At 41.7% G+C, this 19,645-nt stretch overlaps 1 protein-coding gene across 4 annotated transcripts in view; it reads left to right on the top strand.

The window, feature by feature from the left end:
• TRPC7 (transient receptor potential cation channel subfamily C member 7) overlaps positions 1-19,645 on the top strand; it is a 126,186-nt gene that overhangs the window by 32,563 nt on the left and 73,978 nt on the right. For 2 of the 4 annotated variants that reach the window (XM_075996368.1, XM_012761202.2), the window contains exon 3: positions 14,118-14,300. The exons of the other annotated variants lie outside the window; for them this stretch is intronic. In XM_075996368.1, coding sequence (XP_075852483.1) covers positions 14,118-14,300 — 183 coding nt within the window. The remainder of the gene's footprint in view (positions 1-14,117; positions 14,301-19,645) is intronic. 4 annotated transcript variants of the gene reach the window in all.

Raw genomic sequence — 19,645 nt, 5'->3', positions numbered from 1 at the left:
GGCCATGACCATGCCTGCCTCGCTCTTCATTGTGCCTCCAGGCCCCAGCACAGTGCTCAGCACTCTGCAGATGCTCTGTTCATTTCTCTTGATTAAATGAATAAACGCATGTGTATGTGTTATCTTCTAAGAGCCCATCCATGGCTGAAGTGGCTGAGGTGTGCTTTGTGGATGAAAGCTTTGGAAGAGTCCACGAAGAGGGAGTTTTTAGTTCAGCACCACTGTGCAGCTATCTTGTTTGCTTTGGCTCCAACAAGGCAAACAGACCCCAAAACTGTGCTTGCTAAAAACTATTACACCAAGACAGCAGTCACCACCATGCTGCCCCCTTTGGAATCTAGCTGGCACAAGCAATGCTGCCTCATCCCCCCACTCTCTGTTTCTCTGTGTACCTTGAAGAATGAGTTAGGTTTCCCCAGGCACTGGAGGGGGGAACTTTGCAAACTCTCTGCTTACCCACTCACCCCCATACCTTTTCACCATGAAGATAGTGGCACTGGGTAGGGCTGGGAGAAGTGACCAACCTCCTGGTGAGAGTCCTGAGACCAAAAAGGATGTGAGAGAGTGGACAGACTGACACTTTGATAAGTGGCTTAGGTCCCTGAGAGCAATAGGAATGGCCCATCCCAATAGGGATGACTTCATTCTGATCAACACACATGCTAAGAACTTAGCGTGTGGAGCTCAGCTCTCTGAGCTCAGCCAGTCTCAACTCCCTGGCCTTCCACTGGTTATGGAAACCCAGGACGTTGCTTCACTTCAAGTTTCAGCACCTGGGCCTCTGAACAACATGCCCTCATCTTTCTCTTCCTTTTCACCAGCAAGGACCTTGAACACCCCACCCACATCCTGCCCTCCAGGGTTTTACAGCATGTAGCAAGGCAGTTGGTATTTTTATCAAAGGCCACGTACCAGTGTTAGGATCATGAACTTTGGAGTCAGCCACATCTGAGTTCAGATCCCAGCTGCCACTGAAGTCTCCGGGCCTCAGCTCCTCTGGCTGTAAAACAAAAACAAAAACAATAACAGCATATACTTGTTAAGTTTGTCATGAGAACTCAATCAGCTAAATACATGAAGTACTCAACCCTCTTCCTAGAATGTCCATTCCCTGCAACCTCCTCACCTCACTCCTGCCTCACCCCTGCTCATGTCTACTCATTCTCAGGTCTCAGTTTACACTCTACCTCCTCTTGGAAGCCCTCTGATATTAGAAATTCAGGCAGCATGCCCCAAACTTGTCCCAAGGTACTTACATGACCTTGTGGTCTTCATCTGGTTACTTGTATTCTCTCTGGCTAGACCCTGACCCCTCAAGGGCAAGGACTTTGTTTTATTTGGGTCTGCATTCCCAGCCCTTGACACACAGTAGGTGCTCAAATATACTTGTTGAATTAGTGGATATAATACCCTAATAAAATACCCTAATACCTTGCTAATAAAATACCCTAGCTAATAAAATACCTGAGTCTTTTTCCTGAAAGACAGCCTTTGTCCTTAGGCAAGCCACTGAATCCAACAGAGAGACTTGTTTAAAAACCAACAAGCAGAGCAATCCATTCCTTCTGGGATTCCATAAATGTCACATCAATGTGCTAAGAGCCCCTCACAGTGTCAGTAACTGCCAAGTAAGTAAACCAAAACACAGGCTGGAAACCAAAGTGCCAGCAGGGGCACTGTCAGTGCTGCCTGGCTAAGGAAAGTGGCACAGTTACCTGCAGGCGCAGAGCTCAGTGTCCAGGAGCCTGTACCTGAGTGATCAGGTCTCTGCCCTGGTCCCCAGGCTCCAAGATTTTTCCCTGTTGCCTGCATTTCCTCCTGGGCACTCACATGGGAGGAAGCTGTGGGACTGAATCGAATGAGACCATTTGCCAGCTTTGTTAGATGTGGTACTTGAAGACCAACCCCAGAATAGACAAATTATCCGCATATATGCTCTCTGCCTACCTATACACCTCAAGTCGTCATAATAATGGCCAATACTTGTCATATATTGTGTGAAGCAACTTACATGGATTATCTTTTTCAGGTTGCTCCTTGCAACAGTCCTGTAAAGTATACAGCATTATCATCCCCATTATGCAGATTAAGCTAGAGCACATAGAGAGACTAAGTCATGCACTATAAATCACACAGCCAATATGCAGCAGAGCTGCGATTCAAACCTGGGCACTAAACACCAGTTTTCCTTCTCATGCAAACACTGATCAGGCTGCAATGAAAAATTTTAAGATCATCCGACATACACACACAACCATCTTTCCCAAATTTTGAAACACTTAGGACACAAGAGACCCCTTTGGAAAATGCAGGGAGTATGTTTGGGATTAATAAAGAAAAGCCTCCTGCCGAGAGCAAACGCAGTCAGGGAGGCAGTGGGTAACCAGGGGCAGAGTTGGAGATTCAGACCTTTGAGGGGAGTACTGGGGCAAGGAGCCAGCCTTACCCTACCCTTGGGGCCAGACCCTGGACTCTGAAGACCAAGGAGTTGCCTAAATCCCCCTGAGAAAGCTAAAGTGAGAAATGCCATGTACTAAATGCTCATCTACTAAACTTGAACCACCTTCCTTGGATTTACATTCCTAAATGGCGATTACATGCTGAAGGGTATTTGCCTTGATGATCCTTTGGAGCATTGGCTTACTGATATGGTGAAGGTTAATGAAACAATTAATTGCATGCATGGAAGCTAAAACATGGATTGAAGCTTTTCCATTTTCATCTGCAGTAATGAGCATCAGGCTCAAGTTCTCATCCAGCCTTTCACGTTCATTAATTATTTCAGTGATTCCAGTTATAATTAATAAGAATTCAGCCATGTGTGTTAAATCGTACCATTCAGAGTTTTCTTATCCACCAATTGAGGGGAGGGATATGTGGAAGGAAATGCACTAGGGCAGGATTCAGCAGTGAAATACTGTGCAAGCAGGCAGGTACTGAGTGTGACCTACATGGCTGGCAGCATACTACATGCCTCACGTGCCTCACCTCAGTGAGGTAAAAAAATATTCCATTCAAATGGAAACCAAAAGAAAACTGGTATAGCCATTCTCGTAACAGATAACATAGACTCCAAATCAGCAATAGTAAAGAAAGTCAAAAATGGTCATTATATAATGGTAAAGGGAACAATTCAACAAAACATAACAATCCTAAATATCTACGCACCTAATACAAGTACACCCAGATTCATAAAGGAAACCATACTAGATCTAAACAAAGTGATAAGCAGCAGGATCATAATAGCTGGGGACTTTAACACTCCACTGACAGAACTGGATAGAACCTCCAAGCAGAAACTAAACAAAGAAACATTGGATTTAAATGGGACTCTAGAACAAATGGGCCTGACAGACACTTACAGAACATTCTAACCAAAAACCACTGAATATACGTTTTTCTCATCAGCGCACAGAACACTGTCTAAGATTAATCACATCTTAGGCCACAAAATATGTCCCAATAAATTTAAAAAAATAGAAATTATACCATGTATCTTCTCAGACCACAGTGGAATAAAATTAGAAATCAATTCCAACAGAAACACACAACTCTACATAAAGTCATAGAAGTTAAACAACCTACTGTTGAATGATTAATGGGTCAAGGAGGAAATTAAAATGGAAATCAAAAGATTCCTCAAACTAAATGACAAAGGGGACACAGGGTATCAAAACCTACAGGACTCAGCAAAAGCAGTCCTAAGAGGAAAATTCATAGCCTTAAATGCCTACATCAAAAAGATGGAAAGATCACAAATCATAATATAATGAATAATCTCAAGGAATTAGAAAAGGAAAAGCAAACCAATTCCAATCCCAGCAGAAGAAAAGAAATAACTACAGTCAGAGCAGAACTAAATGAAATAAATAACAAAAGAATTATACAGAAGATTAATGAAACAAAAAGTTGGTTTGTTGAAAAGATAAACAAAATTGACAGACCTCTTGATACATTAACCAGAAACAGAAAACAAAGGACTCAAGAAAGCTCAATCGGAAATGAAAAAGGAGATACCATAACTAATACCACAGAAATACAAAGTATCGTTTCTGAATACTATACAAATCACTATGCACATAAACTTGAAAATGTCAAGGAAATGGACAAATTCTCGGAAACACACAATCTCCCTAGGCTCAATCAAGAAGAAACAAAACTCCTGAACAAACCAATATTAGGCAACAAAATTGATGCAACAATAAAAAATCTTCCAACAAAAAAAGGTCCCAGACCAGATCATATCATAGCCAAATTTTATCAGACCTACAAATAATTTGTATCCATACTATAGAAACTATTTCATAACATTGAGAAGGAAAGCATCTTTCCCTGATACTATGAAACCAGTATCACCTAGATACCAAAGCCAGGAAAGGACACACAAAAAAAGAAAACTACAGATGAATATCCCTTATGAATATAGATGCAAAAATTCTCAATAAAATTCTAGCTAACTGAATTCAGCTGCACATCAAAAAAATAATCCACCACAACCAAGTGGGCTTCATTGCAGGCATGCAGAGATGGCTCAACATATGTAAATCCATAAATGTGATCCACCACATAAACAGAAGCAAAAATAAATACCATATGATCATCTCAATAGATGCAGAAAAAGCATTTGACAAAATTCAGCATCCTTTTGTGATAAGAATTCTTAATAGGCATAGATGGAACATACCTAAAATTATAAAAGCCATATATCACAACCCACAGCCAACATCATACTGAACAGGGAAGAATCGAAAGTATTCCCACTTAGAACTGGAACTAGGCAAGATTGCCCACTGTCACCACTTTTATTCAAAATAGGGCTAGAAGTCCTTGCCAGAGCAATCAGGCAAGAGAAGGAAATCAAGGGTGTCCAAATGAGAGCAGAAGAGGTCAAACTATTGCTCTGTGCTGATGATATGATCTTATATCTAGAAAACCCCAAAGTCTCTGCCAAGAGACTCCCTGAAGTGATAAAGAAATAGAGCAATGTCTCAGGTTATAAAATCAACGTGCACAAATCAGGAGCATATCTATACACCAACAGGAGTGAAGCAGAGAATCAAATCAAAGACTCAATACCTTTCACAATAGCAACAAAGAAAATAAAGTACCTAAGAATATATTAATATTTAACCAAGGAAGTGAAAGACCTCTACAAGGAGAACTACAAATCACTGAGGAAGGAAATCACAGAGGATGCAAACAAATGGAAATACATAGCATGCTAATGGATAGGCAGAATCAACACTGTTAAAATGTCTATACTATCCAAAGTGATTTACAGATCCAATAAATTCTCCATCAAATACCAACATCATTTTTTGCAGATCTGGAAAAAATAATTCTACCCTTCGTTTGGAACAAAAAAAAACCTGAGTAGTCAAAACAACCTTAAGAAAAGGAACAAATCTGAAACTGTCACTCTACCAGACTTTTAGCTACACTACAAGGCTATAGTAACCAAAACAGCATTGTATTGGTACAAAAACAAAGACATAGACCAATGGAACAGGACTGAGAACCCAGATATCAAATCATCCTCATATACCCATCTGATCTTTGACAAAGCAGACAAAAACATACACTGAGGAAAAGAATCCCTATTCAATAAATAGTGCTGGGAAAATTGGATAGCCACATGTAACCACAAACAGGATCAGTATCTCTCACTACTCCCTAAAATTAATTCAAGATAAATAATAAACTTAAACCTAAGGCATGAAACCATAAGAATTCTAGAAGAAAATGTTGGAAAAACTCTTCTAGATATCGGCCTAGGCAAAGAATGTATGAAGACAACCCCAATGGCAATCATAGCAACAACAAAAATAAATAAATAGGACTCGATTAAATTGAAAAGCTTCTGCATAGCTAAAGAAACAATCAGCAGAGCAAATAGACAACCTACAGAATGGGAGAAAATATTCGGATGCTATATATCCAATAAAGGGCTAATAACCAGAATTTACAAAGAACTCAAGCAAATCAGCAAGAAAAAAATCAAATAACCTCATTAAAAAGTGGCCAAAAGACATAAACAGAAGCTTTTCAAAAGAAAATAGACAAATGGCCAACAAACATATGAAAAAATGCTCAACATCACTAATCATCAGGGAAACGCAAATTAAAACCACAATGAGGTATCATCTAACCCCAGTGAGAATGGCTTTTATTAAAAAGTCCCCAAACAATAGACGCTGGCATGGATACAGAAAGAAAGGAACACTCATACACTGTTGTTGAGACTGCAACGTAGTACAATCACTATGGAAAATAGTATGGACATTCTTCAAAGAACTTAAACCTACTATTTGATCAAGAAATCCCACTACTGGGTATTTACCCAAAGGAAAAAAAATCATTTTATCAAAAAGACATTTGCACTCAAATGTTTATTGCATCACCATTCACAATTGCAAAGATGTGGAATCAACCCAAGTACCCATCAATTCATGAGTGGATTAATAAAATGTGATATATGAATACCATGAAATAGCATTCAGCCATAAAAATAGAATTAATACCTTTTATAACAATTTGGATGGAACTTGAGACCATTCTCCTAAGTGAAGTATCACAAGAATGGAAAAACAGACACCACATGTACTCACTAGTAAATTGGAACTAAGCAAACAGCATTCACCTACACAATTTGAAGTAAAACTCAATGGATATCAAACAGGTGGGAGGCGGAGGAGGGGGTTGGGTGAAATCATACCTAACAGGTACAACATACACTATCTGGGAGATGGGCACACTTATAACTTTGTCTCCAGCAATACAAAAGCAATCCATGTAACTAAAACATCTGTACCCCTATAATATTCAGAAATAAAGACAGAAAAGAAAAGAAATCCAATCAAATAAAAGTACATGCGTACCATTAAAAAAAAATTTTTTCCCTCAGCTCAAGGGAAAAAAAAGGCATTGTAATCTCTTTATGTTCTCGCCACAGGAAACCAGCGTCTCCCAGGTTGCCCCTCAGCACCTGTATCAGTTACTCTACCCACCACCACTCCATCCTCATACACCCTTTTTCTTCATCTCCAGATACCCTCCCACATCACTGCCTGGCCTTCACACTCCCTCCTCAGCAAACCACCCCCCCCCCCGCACCCCATACTGACCCCTCCTTTGATTCGTCACCTTCTTGCTCCTTCTAAAGACGTCTTCCCCTGCAGCCCTCTCAAATGGGGCTGGTTTTGCTCCCATAGTCCTCAGGGCAGCTCAGAGATGGCGTGGGCATCCCCCTTGCTGTTCCTTGCCACTTCCAGACCTTTCTCCTTCTCTCCCTCCTAAGAACATCCATCTATGAATCACATTTCATCAGATTTTATCACCCATTATCCCTCACTGTTGCAGAGTGCAACAACGGGTTACTCTCTGTCATGCTTTTAGTTCCTGCTGTACAGATTCTTGGCACTTCTATATACAGATTGTCCCTCCAATGCCCTGGCTCAGTTTCATGGACTCCTCCCCACCAGTGGTCTTATCCTCCACCCTACCTTAGTCACCATGAGCCTACCTGACCCTACGCTTGCCACAATCAATAAATGCAAATGCTCGATAATCTAAGCATTACACATCACACTCTCTGACCACCAGCTCCAATTTTTCCATCTCCCTTGAATACTTCGACTCTGTCAATCTTTTGCGTCCCTCCAGAACCTCCAACTCAATGATCTATCTTTTCACTTTCCCTTTCTTCCCTCATACCAGCTTCAGTTCCATAAACTGTCATTACAATCACTCTCTCACATGCACCTCTACTCTTCTGCCCCTCTCTTCATGTGTTGTATTTGTTATCAAAAACACAACCCTGGTAAAATCTAATTCTCTATCTAACATGCTGGCCCTCAGGAAGGTGAATGTGGTTAGAAAAAAACAACCATATTAACTGGCCTCATTTTAAATTTATGACCACAAACCTCATATCAGCTCTTACAGTTCTCCAGAAATCATATCCTATCTCTCTACTCATTCATATAGTCTTCTAAACACTATCTAAGACCTCCTATCCTCAAATTTCCACCACTTCATCTCCTACTGTAACTTTTAGCTGATAATTTTTATTCCTATTTCACTGAAAAAAATTGAAGCAATAGGAAGAAAATGTCTACAGATTCCCACCATCAATGCATCTACCTTCTAGCATCCTCACCTACATACTGACCTTCCCTCCTGTTACTGTAGATAAACCATATGTAATTCTATATAAATTTATGCCTCCACTTATACATGACCTTCAATCTTCTCTCATATATGCTACTGAACTACTGGATTAATGTAATAATATACCTATTCCACATTATGATCATCATAATTACTTGCTAGAAAATTCCCATCAGCATACAAAATATTATGGTGTCTCCCATTACTAAAAGGAAGGGAGGAAGGAAGAGAGGAAGAGAGGGAGGGAGGGAGGGAAGCAGAGTGAGGAAGGGAGGGAGGAAGGAAGAAAGCTCCTCCTGACCCTACTTCCCACGTCAGCTACTCACCCATTTCCCTTCACTCTTTTGCAGTAAAACTCCCCAGAAGAGCTACCTACACCACTGGCTCCAAACCTCCCCTCCCATTCTCTTCCAGTCCTCTTCAGTCATGCCCTCCATGCTTCCAGAACTGTTCCAGTCAAGGTGACCAGTGATCTCCAATTTGCTCAATCCAGTGGTCAACTCTCAGTCCTCTTCTTTAAGGACAATAATACTATCAGTTGTATAGTATAGTTGTGGCCATTTAAAGAAATATTAAAATGTTTAAAACACTTTTATTGTAAACTGTTAGTGCAACCCTTTCTTAAACAAACTCAGCCTAAATGTATGTCAAAAGCGGAAACACCTCCCAGGTTTACAGCACACACACATCTGCTAACGTATTTCCAACTGGATTTCAGTCCGAGCTTTCAATAAATATTCCTTCCCCATAACTGGGTCCCTGAAGAGAAGAGAGGGGGGAATGGACTTGAAACCCACACTCTTCTTTAATCTAATTTCTAAGGTCTCCACTGAGGAGTGAGTGTTAATTATCCTGTATCATGTGAGTGTTTCCACAGCGTCAGTCTGAGAAATTCATTTAACTTTTGACCAATCAGGGTAATGAGCTTCTCTCTCTCTTCCAATTTCAGGTCAGTAGCTTTGAAAAAGTTGGAATGTTGGGGTTTTGAACCAAAGTCAAGCAAACTAATAGTTTCCTGAAATAGATGCTGTCAAAACAACAGCCTCAGCACCAAAAGTTCAGGTGTCAACATATTTTGTTAGATGGTCTAGGATTGTCCTCTGTGTTAGGGCCAGAAATTCATCTCAGTAACAAATAAACTTGTGAGATTTATGGACCAAAAGGAAAGGGAAATAATTCTGAACTAGCTGAGAATCTCAGTTAACATTTGTATTGAGCAGAGAACCAGAAATAAATAGTGGATGAATATTCTACAAAACTGCTCAATGTACTGACTACATAAAAAGCTCTGAGCCAACAATTTTAGGTTGAAAGCCAACAAAAATTTGTTGGCAACATTTTGTTCCTAGAAACAATACTTTGTAAATCTTCAATCCAATGTTAAATCATATTGCTGAGCATTTTATCAGTTATCTTAATAAATGCATCTGAGTTAGGTATTTATTCAAAGTCAGCAATCCATATTTTCAAACGACATGTTTGTCTATGTAGAAAATTTCCAGATATCTGCAAAGCACAAATAAGTAAGTTTAGCAAGGTCGTATGATATAAGGACAGCACACAAAAGTCAATCCTATTTTATATGGAATAATAAACAATTAAAAACATAAAAATTGATATTTTAACAGCTGAAAAATGAAATACTTAGATATAAATATTATAAAACATATATGGACTCTGTATTTTGGAAACTATAAAACACTAATGAAAGAAATCAAAGAACACCTAAATGAAGATATGTATCATGTTCATGGTTTGGCGAATTCAACAAAGAAGTCAATACCACCCTCCCAAACTGATCTATAGATTGAACACAATTCCAATAAAAATCCGAGCAGAATACCTTATACCTGTGAATAAGCTTACTCTTAAATTTATATGAAAAAGGAAGGATTGGAAAAGCCAAACCAATTTGAAAAAGAAGGGCAAATTTGGAGGACTCAAAGTATCTAGTTTTAAGACAATATAAAGCTACAAAAATAAAGATAGTGGGTATTAGTGAAATGACAGGCATATAGATCAAGGAAACAGTACAGAGAGCACAAAAATAGACTCATACAAATATAGCCAATAAATTTGGGCAGTTGTACAAAAGCAACTCATGGGAGAAAAAATAATCTTTTCAACAAGTGAGGCTGGAACAAATGAACATCCGTGTGCGATAAAAGATACCTCAACCTATACCTCACACCTTATACAAACATTAACACAGAACAAGTCATAGATCTAAGTGTAAAACCTAAACTATGAAACCTTTACAAGAAAACATAAAGAAAATATTTCTTAGTTGTGCCATCAAAAGCATAATGATGTAAGAAAAAATGATAAATCGGACACTACCAAAATTAAAAACATCCGCTCTTTGAAAGATACTGTTAAGAGAATGCGAACGAAGATAAGCTACAGATGGAGAGAAATATTTACAAATCTTATCTCTTAAAAACGAATTGTATCCAGAATATATAAAGACCTCTCAAAACTCAATAATAAGAAAATACCTTAGTTTTTTAAATAGATAAAGGATTTGAATATACATTTCATTAAAGCAGATAAAAAGATGATAAATAAGCCTGGAAAAGATGTTTAACAGCATTGGCTATTATGTCATGCAAATTAAAACCACAATAAGATACAATGATACAGAAATTTACAATACCAAGTGCTGAAAGAATATGGAACTCTCATAATTTTCTGGTAGGATATAAAATAGTACAGCCATTCCAAAAACAATTGGCAGTTTCTTACAAAGTCAAACATTCACTTATAAGATACTCAGCAATCCCACTCCCAGTCATTTACCCCAAAGAAATAAAACCTGAGCACTGTTCACACAAAAACTTGTACATGAATATTTATAGCAGCTTTATTCTTAATTACCAATTGAGCCGGCTTGCTCAATTCCCCAATTTTACTAGCAAGTAATAAAACAGGAGTTTAAACTCCAGGTCCTTCTAACTTACTATCCTATAGAATCTGTCAGGGATTATATATCCATATGCCTACCCACCCTTTGTTTCCCCAAGTTGGTTGAAAGTCAGCCCCAGTTAAGCCTCTAGTTTTTAGAGGGCAGGATCAATAGTTACTGGGAATAACCAAGAGAGTGAGTGGCTGAGGATAAGGTAATTGGAAAAGGGGCTCTCAAGGAGGTAAAGGGGCAGGGCAATGTGAGGGTAATCTTCCAGGATACTGAAACCACCAAGAATCACAACGGCAGTAATGTTGGGAGAGTGACAGGGAGACAGCAGCTGCAACTCCAAGGAAGATGAGTGACCCAGAGATCGGGGACTAGTACGAGAAAGAGGATTCTGCCTGTTACTTTATCCCTCTGAGTTTCAGTTTCCTCATTTGTAAGTTGGAAAATGGTGACAGTCCCTCCATCATGGGGTTTTTATAAGGATTGAGTGAGATGATGCAGGTGGAATACCCGTCAGCCATTGGGACTGGTGTTTAGGAATATTAAACATTTTTTAATTGGCACTTGTGAAGTCTTAGATATTATTTTATCTACCTACAGCTACAGTGAGGAGTGTATCTTGGAAGGCTCACTGAGCTCATAGTTGACCCAATAAATCATAATCATCATCATTCCCCAGAAATGTTCACCTACGGCTCTCACTATTACCATCTGTGTTTCATGTCATCTCCTTCTTCCTGGCAGCCTTGGGTTCTCTCTATCCCCTCCAGCCATCTGCAGACACCAGAAAGCTTATTGCCTTCCTGCCTGAGTGCCTAATGCAGAAGGCAAAACACAAATTACCTGCTCTGACTGCTCTGATGCCACCCCTTTGGATGGCAGTCTGGCTGAAAGAGCCCAGGAAAGTGACAGTTTCAAATGAAGTGGCTCCTTCTGTTCAGAACTGCACTGAACTCAGACATGTGCAGAGGCTCTGGGCAGGACAGCCTGACTTGCTCCTAGCACCAGGAGCCTGAGCCAACAGCTGGGCCAAGCCCTTTCCACTTCCTTTCCTGAACCATCCATGCCTGCCACCCTAGGCAGGAGTTTCCACCAAGAGACGAGGCTTGGTTTAGCCAACAGGGCAGTATCCGTTACATGAGTAACAGGCAGAGACTCCTTGTTCTCAGGAAAGGCACAATAAAGTTGATGGGGTGGAGGGTGGAGACACAGGGAAGCTGAGTTGCAACAGAAGGGCTGGTCCCAGTATGCCTTGAGCCTCCCACCTCTGGCTCATCAGTGCTCTGCAGAACATCTTGGCCAAGACAAGCTCTGAGCAAGTTTTACTTACCATTGCTCTTATGCAACCCTGGAGCGGGGGGGGGGGGGGGGGGGGGGGGGGGGGGGCTGGGGGCGGGGCCAGATCCCTCCACCCTTACACTGCTCAGAGACTTGCCTTGTTCCCTGCTGATTTTTCATTGTCTGCTACATAGTAGGTTCTCAGTGATGAATGCATGAAGGATGGATGGATGGGTAGGTGTTAGGGATGAAGGAGCAGAGTGTGACTCCTCACCAGCTCTCTGCTAGGTGCCAAAACCTAGGACACTCCAAGTGCCTCACCTGAATTTTTTCCCATGACAATCTGCCTGAGCTCAGTGATCATTTTTCCACCCACAATTTTCAAAACTCTCCTCTTCCACCTAAACTATATATACAAATGAAGGGTGGCCACCCTTGACTGAAAATACTTTATTGATCCTTTTCTTTTTCCTAGCAAACAAACATTGCCTTACCTCTTTCCATCATGCAAAGTGACATCTTGATGCAGCAGCCCTGGAAGGAGACAAGAACCATTAACTCAGAAAAATGGCTGAGCCCCTGCAGCGTGCCAAGCTCCCTGCCTATTTGCCCAGGAATCCAGGTTCTGGAAAAGCGGAGCTGCGCTATTTGCCAACTACTATTTACAGTCTGAGGGTTGTTGACAGGGATTAACATTGAAAGTGACATTTGACTCTTGTGTAGTTTCTGAATAGACTCATTCCAACTAAGAAACCAACAAGGAGGCCTCTGGGGGAAAACATTTTGGGGGAGCAGCGGTGTGAGGGTGACATGAGACATTTCTTTGTCTGACGTTTTGGATCATTATCTGAAATGTAAGCAGTCTGTCTGGGGGAGAGAGAAGTTGGCATGCCACTAGGAAAGGAAGCCAGCCTCTCAAAGATATTCAGAAAGGTACACCTAGGGGAAGGAAGAGAGAAATCCAGGGACAACTCATTAAAAGAAACGAAACAACATGAAGAACAAAAAGGTCAAGGGCTAAAAATGTTTATTCAATAGGCAGGTAATTTAAGGAGCCATGATTTGCTGCACAAAAAGATTTTTAGTAAGAAAGGATCCTGTTAGATTTAAATTACATTTGATTTTTAGATTTATAATTTACAAGCAGGTTTTCTGGCACATAACAAAAAGCACACCTGTGTGCATTTTTTTCCCAATTTTAGAATATCAGCCATATTTCTCCAGTAAACTTCCTGTGTGGAGCAGTCACCGTTATAGGTTGGTGGTAAATGAGTGAAGTGTTATTTCCATCAGCCTTAAAACTTCATGTCCTTATTATTCCTCCCTCAGAATTAATACAGAATTGGACACAGAGAACTGCTGCTTTGAAAGAACCCAGGAGGGGCTGTGGCAGGTGTCTGAATCACTTAGAGAGCAAGGTTAAAGGACAGATTCCTGGGCCCCATCCCTAGGTATTCTGATTCAGTTAACCTGGGGTGGGGCCTAGGAGCCTGCAACTTCAGTGTGCCCCCATAGTGATTCTGATGCAGGTGGCCCATGGGCCACACCTTGACAAATACTGGCTTACAGCAGATGTTTTCTGGGTTGTACGTCAAGAGAAATCGCCCTGCCGTCTGCATCCAGCACACCCCCTTGATCCCAGTGTGCTCCATACGCCCACACTCAGTGGACGGTTGCTGATCGACGGTGCTGTGCTGGGCAAGCCAGTCTGTGGGGCTCGCTGTAACACATCCCTGATTTCTCTTTATTCTGTTAGAACGATTACAGGAAATTATCTATGCAATGCAAGGATTTCGTGGTGGGCGTGCTGGACCTGTGCCGAGACACAGAAGAGGTGGAAGCGATTTTAAATGGTGATGTGAACTTCCAAGTCTGGTCCGACCACCACCGTCCAAGTCTGAGCCGGATCAAACTCGCCATTAAATATGAAGTCAAGAAGGTAAGCTTCCCCACCTCTCTGGGACTTCCCGCTTCGCCTCTCCTCACGGGGCTGCTGGCCTCACTTTGTGCTCATGCATATTTTATGTTCCCGCAAGGTGACTGTGATGACACCCGCATTCTCTCTAGACAGAGGGCTTTCAGCCTTGCAGGGCTGCCCAGATCCCCTCTCACCACCCCCTCCAACTCTGATGCCCAGTCCACCAGCAGAGAGAGCAGAATCATGATAGTCCACAAGCAGGCCTCGAGCCTGGAGAGCAGAAAGGAGATCTTCAGCCTCCAACCCACCGGCAGGGACAGTGTCCCAGTGAGGGCTCTCATCAGCTAGCAGGCCAATTCCCAAGTCTTCATGAGAAACATGTAACACAGGTCTTTCAGTAGCATTTATTGTGCTGCCCCTGGAAACTAGCCGTGCAGAAATGACTTCATGTAGAGGATTTATGAGATCCATGATCCTGGAAGGCTTAGAAGAATTTCACTCCAAAGGCACAGGGAAGCCCTTCGCATTAAGCGTAAGTAGATTTTCCCAAGAGTAAGCTCATCCCGGCTCCTCAATAGGCATCAAGGTGTCTCTAATGGCCATTGTCACCAGTAGCCCTCAGGCCTGTAGTGGCTGGTAAGACTGAGGTGCTAAGGAGCAAAAGTCAATTGTATTTTCACTTTGGATGTATTCTGGATCCTTTAGAATCTGGTCATTTATTAAATGATGTCACTCATCCTGATGAAAACTGGGAAGTTCCAAAGATCCATGTGTTTAAACATCACTGTGCTTTCCATGTCAGCAAGGCAGCCATTCAGTCTTTGAGGGGTTTTATTTTTTTTTTCAGCTATTTCACATAATCAAAACTGAATGGTATTTTTAATGCTCCCAAATTGGCCTCTGGGCATTTCTTCTCTTTCCAGATTATCTTAATGTGGGTGTGTCTTAATTCATGCCTTTAACAGGCATATATATCTATGGAATTCATCCACAGAGAGCTTTCAAGTTTGATAAAATCTTCCTGCCCTTTTACTTTAATAATAATCATAAATTTTAAGAAACATAGCTTTTTCCTAAACCTCTGAGTCCCAAAAATAAAACTGGTGAGCCATGAGAAAGGTAGACTTAGAGATTGATATTAGAAAGCACAGAGTTGCCAGGGGATGGGGGGAGTCAGGTTGCAGTTGCAAGTACAGTATAATCCCATTTACTGAGTTCAGGGAAACTCACTTTTTAGTCCAACTCAAGAGCTCACTGAGGCTTTTTGCCAAAGCTCAGCAATCACTTCCTCAAGTTGCCGAGATAGCCGTGACCTTGGGTCCAAACAAAGCCTGCAGTGGAGGCTGTTTGGCAATGGTACACATGACCCTGAGCATCCAGAACTACAAACATTTGCTTCCTTCCCCAACCCAGATTATCCTCCTCCTACTTTCCAGCACAGGGCAAAAGTAAAGACATCTAAAACAAACAAACAACCAACAACAAAAAAAAACATGCTGGGCATTTGCAGATTTACATTCACGGTTTTGGTTATTTATAAACAATTCCAACAGTGTGGCATGTAGGCATTCACCATTTTTCGGTAACGTAAATTCAAATCTCCCAGCAAAATTAGAGTAGAGTCATTCAGTCTAAAAGTATGGCCACCACCTCATAGCTACATGATTCCTCCCATTGTCAATTACCAAGTACTAAATGGCCCTAGTAATGAATGAGAAAAAAAAAAAAATGAAGCCCTCCATGAACATGATGGTTTGGGTCAAAATAAAAAAGATTCATGAGGGAAATTATTGGCTCTAGTAGTATTTGCTAATTAAGGGAGTCTAAAGGCCTCAGAAAATACCCATCCTGAATGTCAAGTTTCTGCAGCAATCCATAGGTAGGAAGATGATAAATGGCCTACACAAAATGCCAGTTTGGCTCATCTCCAAGACCTCTGATGGATAAATTTTCTCAAACCATATATGCCATCATGCAACAGCAGACAGACTCATAGCTTTCCTGGATATTTATTCTCCATGAATTGCCAGTGATAATACATAATATTAAAAAGTCTTATTAATATCATAATGGGCTTCCATTTTTAATTTATGAACTTTAGCAGGCTTACATGGATACAATCAAACCCCGGGTATTTGAGTTATGAAATGACTAGCACCAGGACCTATTTACAAATACCTTGTCTTTTACACCAGATAAATAAATACATATATACACACATACATACATACATGGAAAGAAGAAAGGAAGGATGGGAGGAAGTCAGTCAGTCTTGAGGCTGGAATATAAAACCATAAAACATTCCTAAGTCTCTGCCCACATGATATAAAATCAACCCATTAATTCAGTGATTAAAGCAAACTATTTTTTCTTGGCAGTGCCATGGGCTGCTAATAGGTACTACCTTTAAAAAAAGAAAAAAGGGTTTGTGTTCAGATAAATCTGGAGACCTTGTATTAAGTACAGTCAAACAGATTTCTTGGATTAAAGACATTATAGAGACTTTAATATACATCACTACTCTACTAGAAGAAGGGCACAATATGCATTATTGAACACAGAACTCTATTTCTCATGGTGAAACTAGTTTTCCATGTATCAGTCTTTCGGAAATTAATGTAGAATCAGGTTATATGCCCATGAAATGCCTGAATCTGCATGAAGCAGGTGCTACTCTGAGGCTCATATTATGCCCTGGACCATGTCTTCCATTTGAATGTTTGCCTTTCTTCCGGCACTGCCCTAATGTCTGGTCCCTGCTGGCTGAGTTTAACATCAGCCGCTGTGACGTGAAGACAAGCATCCCCCCATGGCACAAGAGAGCAACTAGTAAAGGAGAAAGAAACCTAAACTGCGTGTTAGGAGACCAGGTTTCTAGCCTGATTCTACCACTGTTGTGGTCTCAGCGTCATTCCCCATCTGCAAAATGGACATATGAGCTTTCGTTCACAGAGTTTTTTGTGAATGTTCAAATGAGAGGAGATGCTCCAGAAACTGCAGCGCCCTCTGCAGCCCCAAGGGGAAGCATCATCCCTGTCATTCAGTGATGGCCCCCATGCTGGAGACTCTTGGGGAGGGGGGTCTTCTATCCCCAGAGATATTATCTAGCTTGTCCTTTGTTATCTCCCCAGAAAATGCTAGAAATGTCCCCCTGGGCAAGGACATCATCCATAGAGCCTAAAATTCCTCCTAAAAAGACCAAAGGCCTTGTGAAGATATGGTTGTTCTCTATGACTTCTGCCTTAAGAGGGCAACTCAGCCTCCCCAGTAACCCAGGTGGGTGTGTCATTTGAAATGTCAACCATGGTGTTTGGGAGGCAGTGTTGAAGATGTGGCTAAGAGGGTGTCCGCTGAGGTCAGTCTTGGGTCCAACCTCTTATAAATGGGGTCATTCAAGCAAGGCACTTCGCCTCTGTGTCTCACTTTCCTCATAAGTAAATTTGGGATCATGCCTCCTATGTAAGTTTATGGTAACAAGCAAATGGGATAAAGTATGTGTGCCCCAAATATCCCCAGGCCTCCACAGCACATAGGTATGAACGAGACAGCATGAATACACACACAATACACACACTGCCCTGGCTAACAGTCAAGGCCCACATTATTTCAGCACATTTCCGCTACCCACCTCAGTCCATCCCAGCCCTTCTAAGCCACCAACCCTTCACAGACCAAGCTGGCCTCCTGAAGCAGGGATAAGACCCTTTCCCCTCATGCTGAATCAAGCCTCAGCTCGGCAGGACACTGCCTATGCTCCACAGCTAAGGAAACAATCGCTCCCCTCTACAGATACAGGCTTAGACCTACCCCCTCCAAGGCTATTTTGGGTAATAGACACCTCACTATCTTCTGCATCTTTCTCTGTCCCCATGGACTCACGCCTAAATAGCCTTCTCAAAGGCCCTCTTCTTCTGCGGCATATCAACTCTAAATTCTCAGGGGACTTCCAGCCCCACCACCTGGGAAGACCTAACTAATCTCTGAATCCCAATTTAGGCTTCCTGATGCCAGGCTGCCTTCATGGGATCAGGTGGATCACCTATTCACTGCAAGAGAAACCTGCATCAGTCCTCCAGGTGCAATTGCCACAGGAGAGTGGGGCTAAGAGACCCAGAAAGTCCTTTTTTGCATGACAGAGGCCTTAGCTTTACCTGTAAAGAAAATGGAGCCTTGTTTGGACATTACTAAGCAAAGGCCTGCTACTAGAAAAAAAGAAAGAAAGATAAATGAGTATTTTTCCAAAATATATTACACTGCAGAAAGCATGTCTGTTATCAGCAGTATGGCAGTATCACCAACAAGAGTGATTAGTTCTATCTGAAAAATTATTTTAGCCACCACCTCTGAGCTCTACAGACACTGAGCCTCAGCCTTCCAGGGAACCCAAGGAAAATGGGACACAGTCTTGCCTTCAAAGAGTCACCAGTCTAGAGGGTGAAGTGGGACAGGCATCCCATAACTGTACCAGCAGCAGCCTCTGCAAGGGGATGAGAAAAGTCACTTAAGTACTTCACCAGCTGAGCAAAGTGGCATTTACAGCTGTGACCTCTTTCAGGTTTCAGGTGGCCCCTAGTTCTAGCATCTTGGGATGCAGCATGCTTTGGGAGACTTTGGTCATGGTGCTAGCCACCTTCCCCTCCAACTCAGGACATCCCCATTCTCCTCAAGGAGCAGCTTCCAGACCATGGAACTTCGGAGGTGCCCTTTCCTGGTTCTGCCAGGCTCCCTGGGTTATTCCTGACTCAGAAAGCTAGTCTCACATGAAATAAAGACCTGTGACAGGACCATGAGCAGAGGGGGAACAGTGAAAAGGGCAGGGAAGACCCTCACTGGCCGTCGCTCAATAATATAGTTCCCTTTTTCTTCACACTCTTGTATAAAGGAAACAACATCCTTATGATTTTCCTCGATTTACTCACTGAGGAGCTCATGCTTGCTCTAAAAGCGTAAGAATGAGAAAAATTAACCATACCCTGGAACTCCAGAGGCGCCCTCTGAGGTGGGGAGGGCATTTTCTGGCGGAGAGAACATGTTCAAAGGCACTGTGGTGAGAAGAATCACAGCATATGAGAGGAACTAACAGAAGGTGAACATGGCCATGCTGGGCCTTAGGAGGAAACAGACAAGGGCCAGACCATGCAGAGCCTTGGAGACCACGTAAAGGATTTTCTCTCCTTTTTTTTTTTTTATGAACAATAGGATTCCATCAGAGGACTTTAATCAAGAGTGGTTGTGAAGATCAGGATAGACAGAGAGAGAGTTTTTCATCTGAGAAAGGCTGGGAGGTAAAAAGGACAGGTGAGGACACAGCATTTTTGCTAGGTGGAAGGAACAGAACATGGGTGTAGACAGGCTGTTATGCCGTG

Source organism: Microcebus murinus, chromosome 21, assembly GCF_040939455.1.
Source record: "Microcebus murinus isolate Inina chromosome 21, M.murinus_Inina_mat1.0, whole genome shotgun sequence".
Lineage (NCBI taxonomy): Eukaryota > Metazoa > Chordata > Mammalia > Primates > Cheirogaleidae > Microcebus > Microcebus murinus.
Note: the sequence above shows the minus strand (reverse complement) of the source record. Positions and strands in the feature narration are given on the sequence as shown.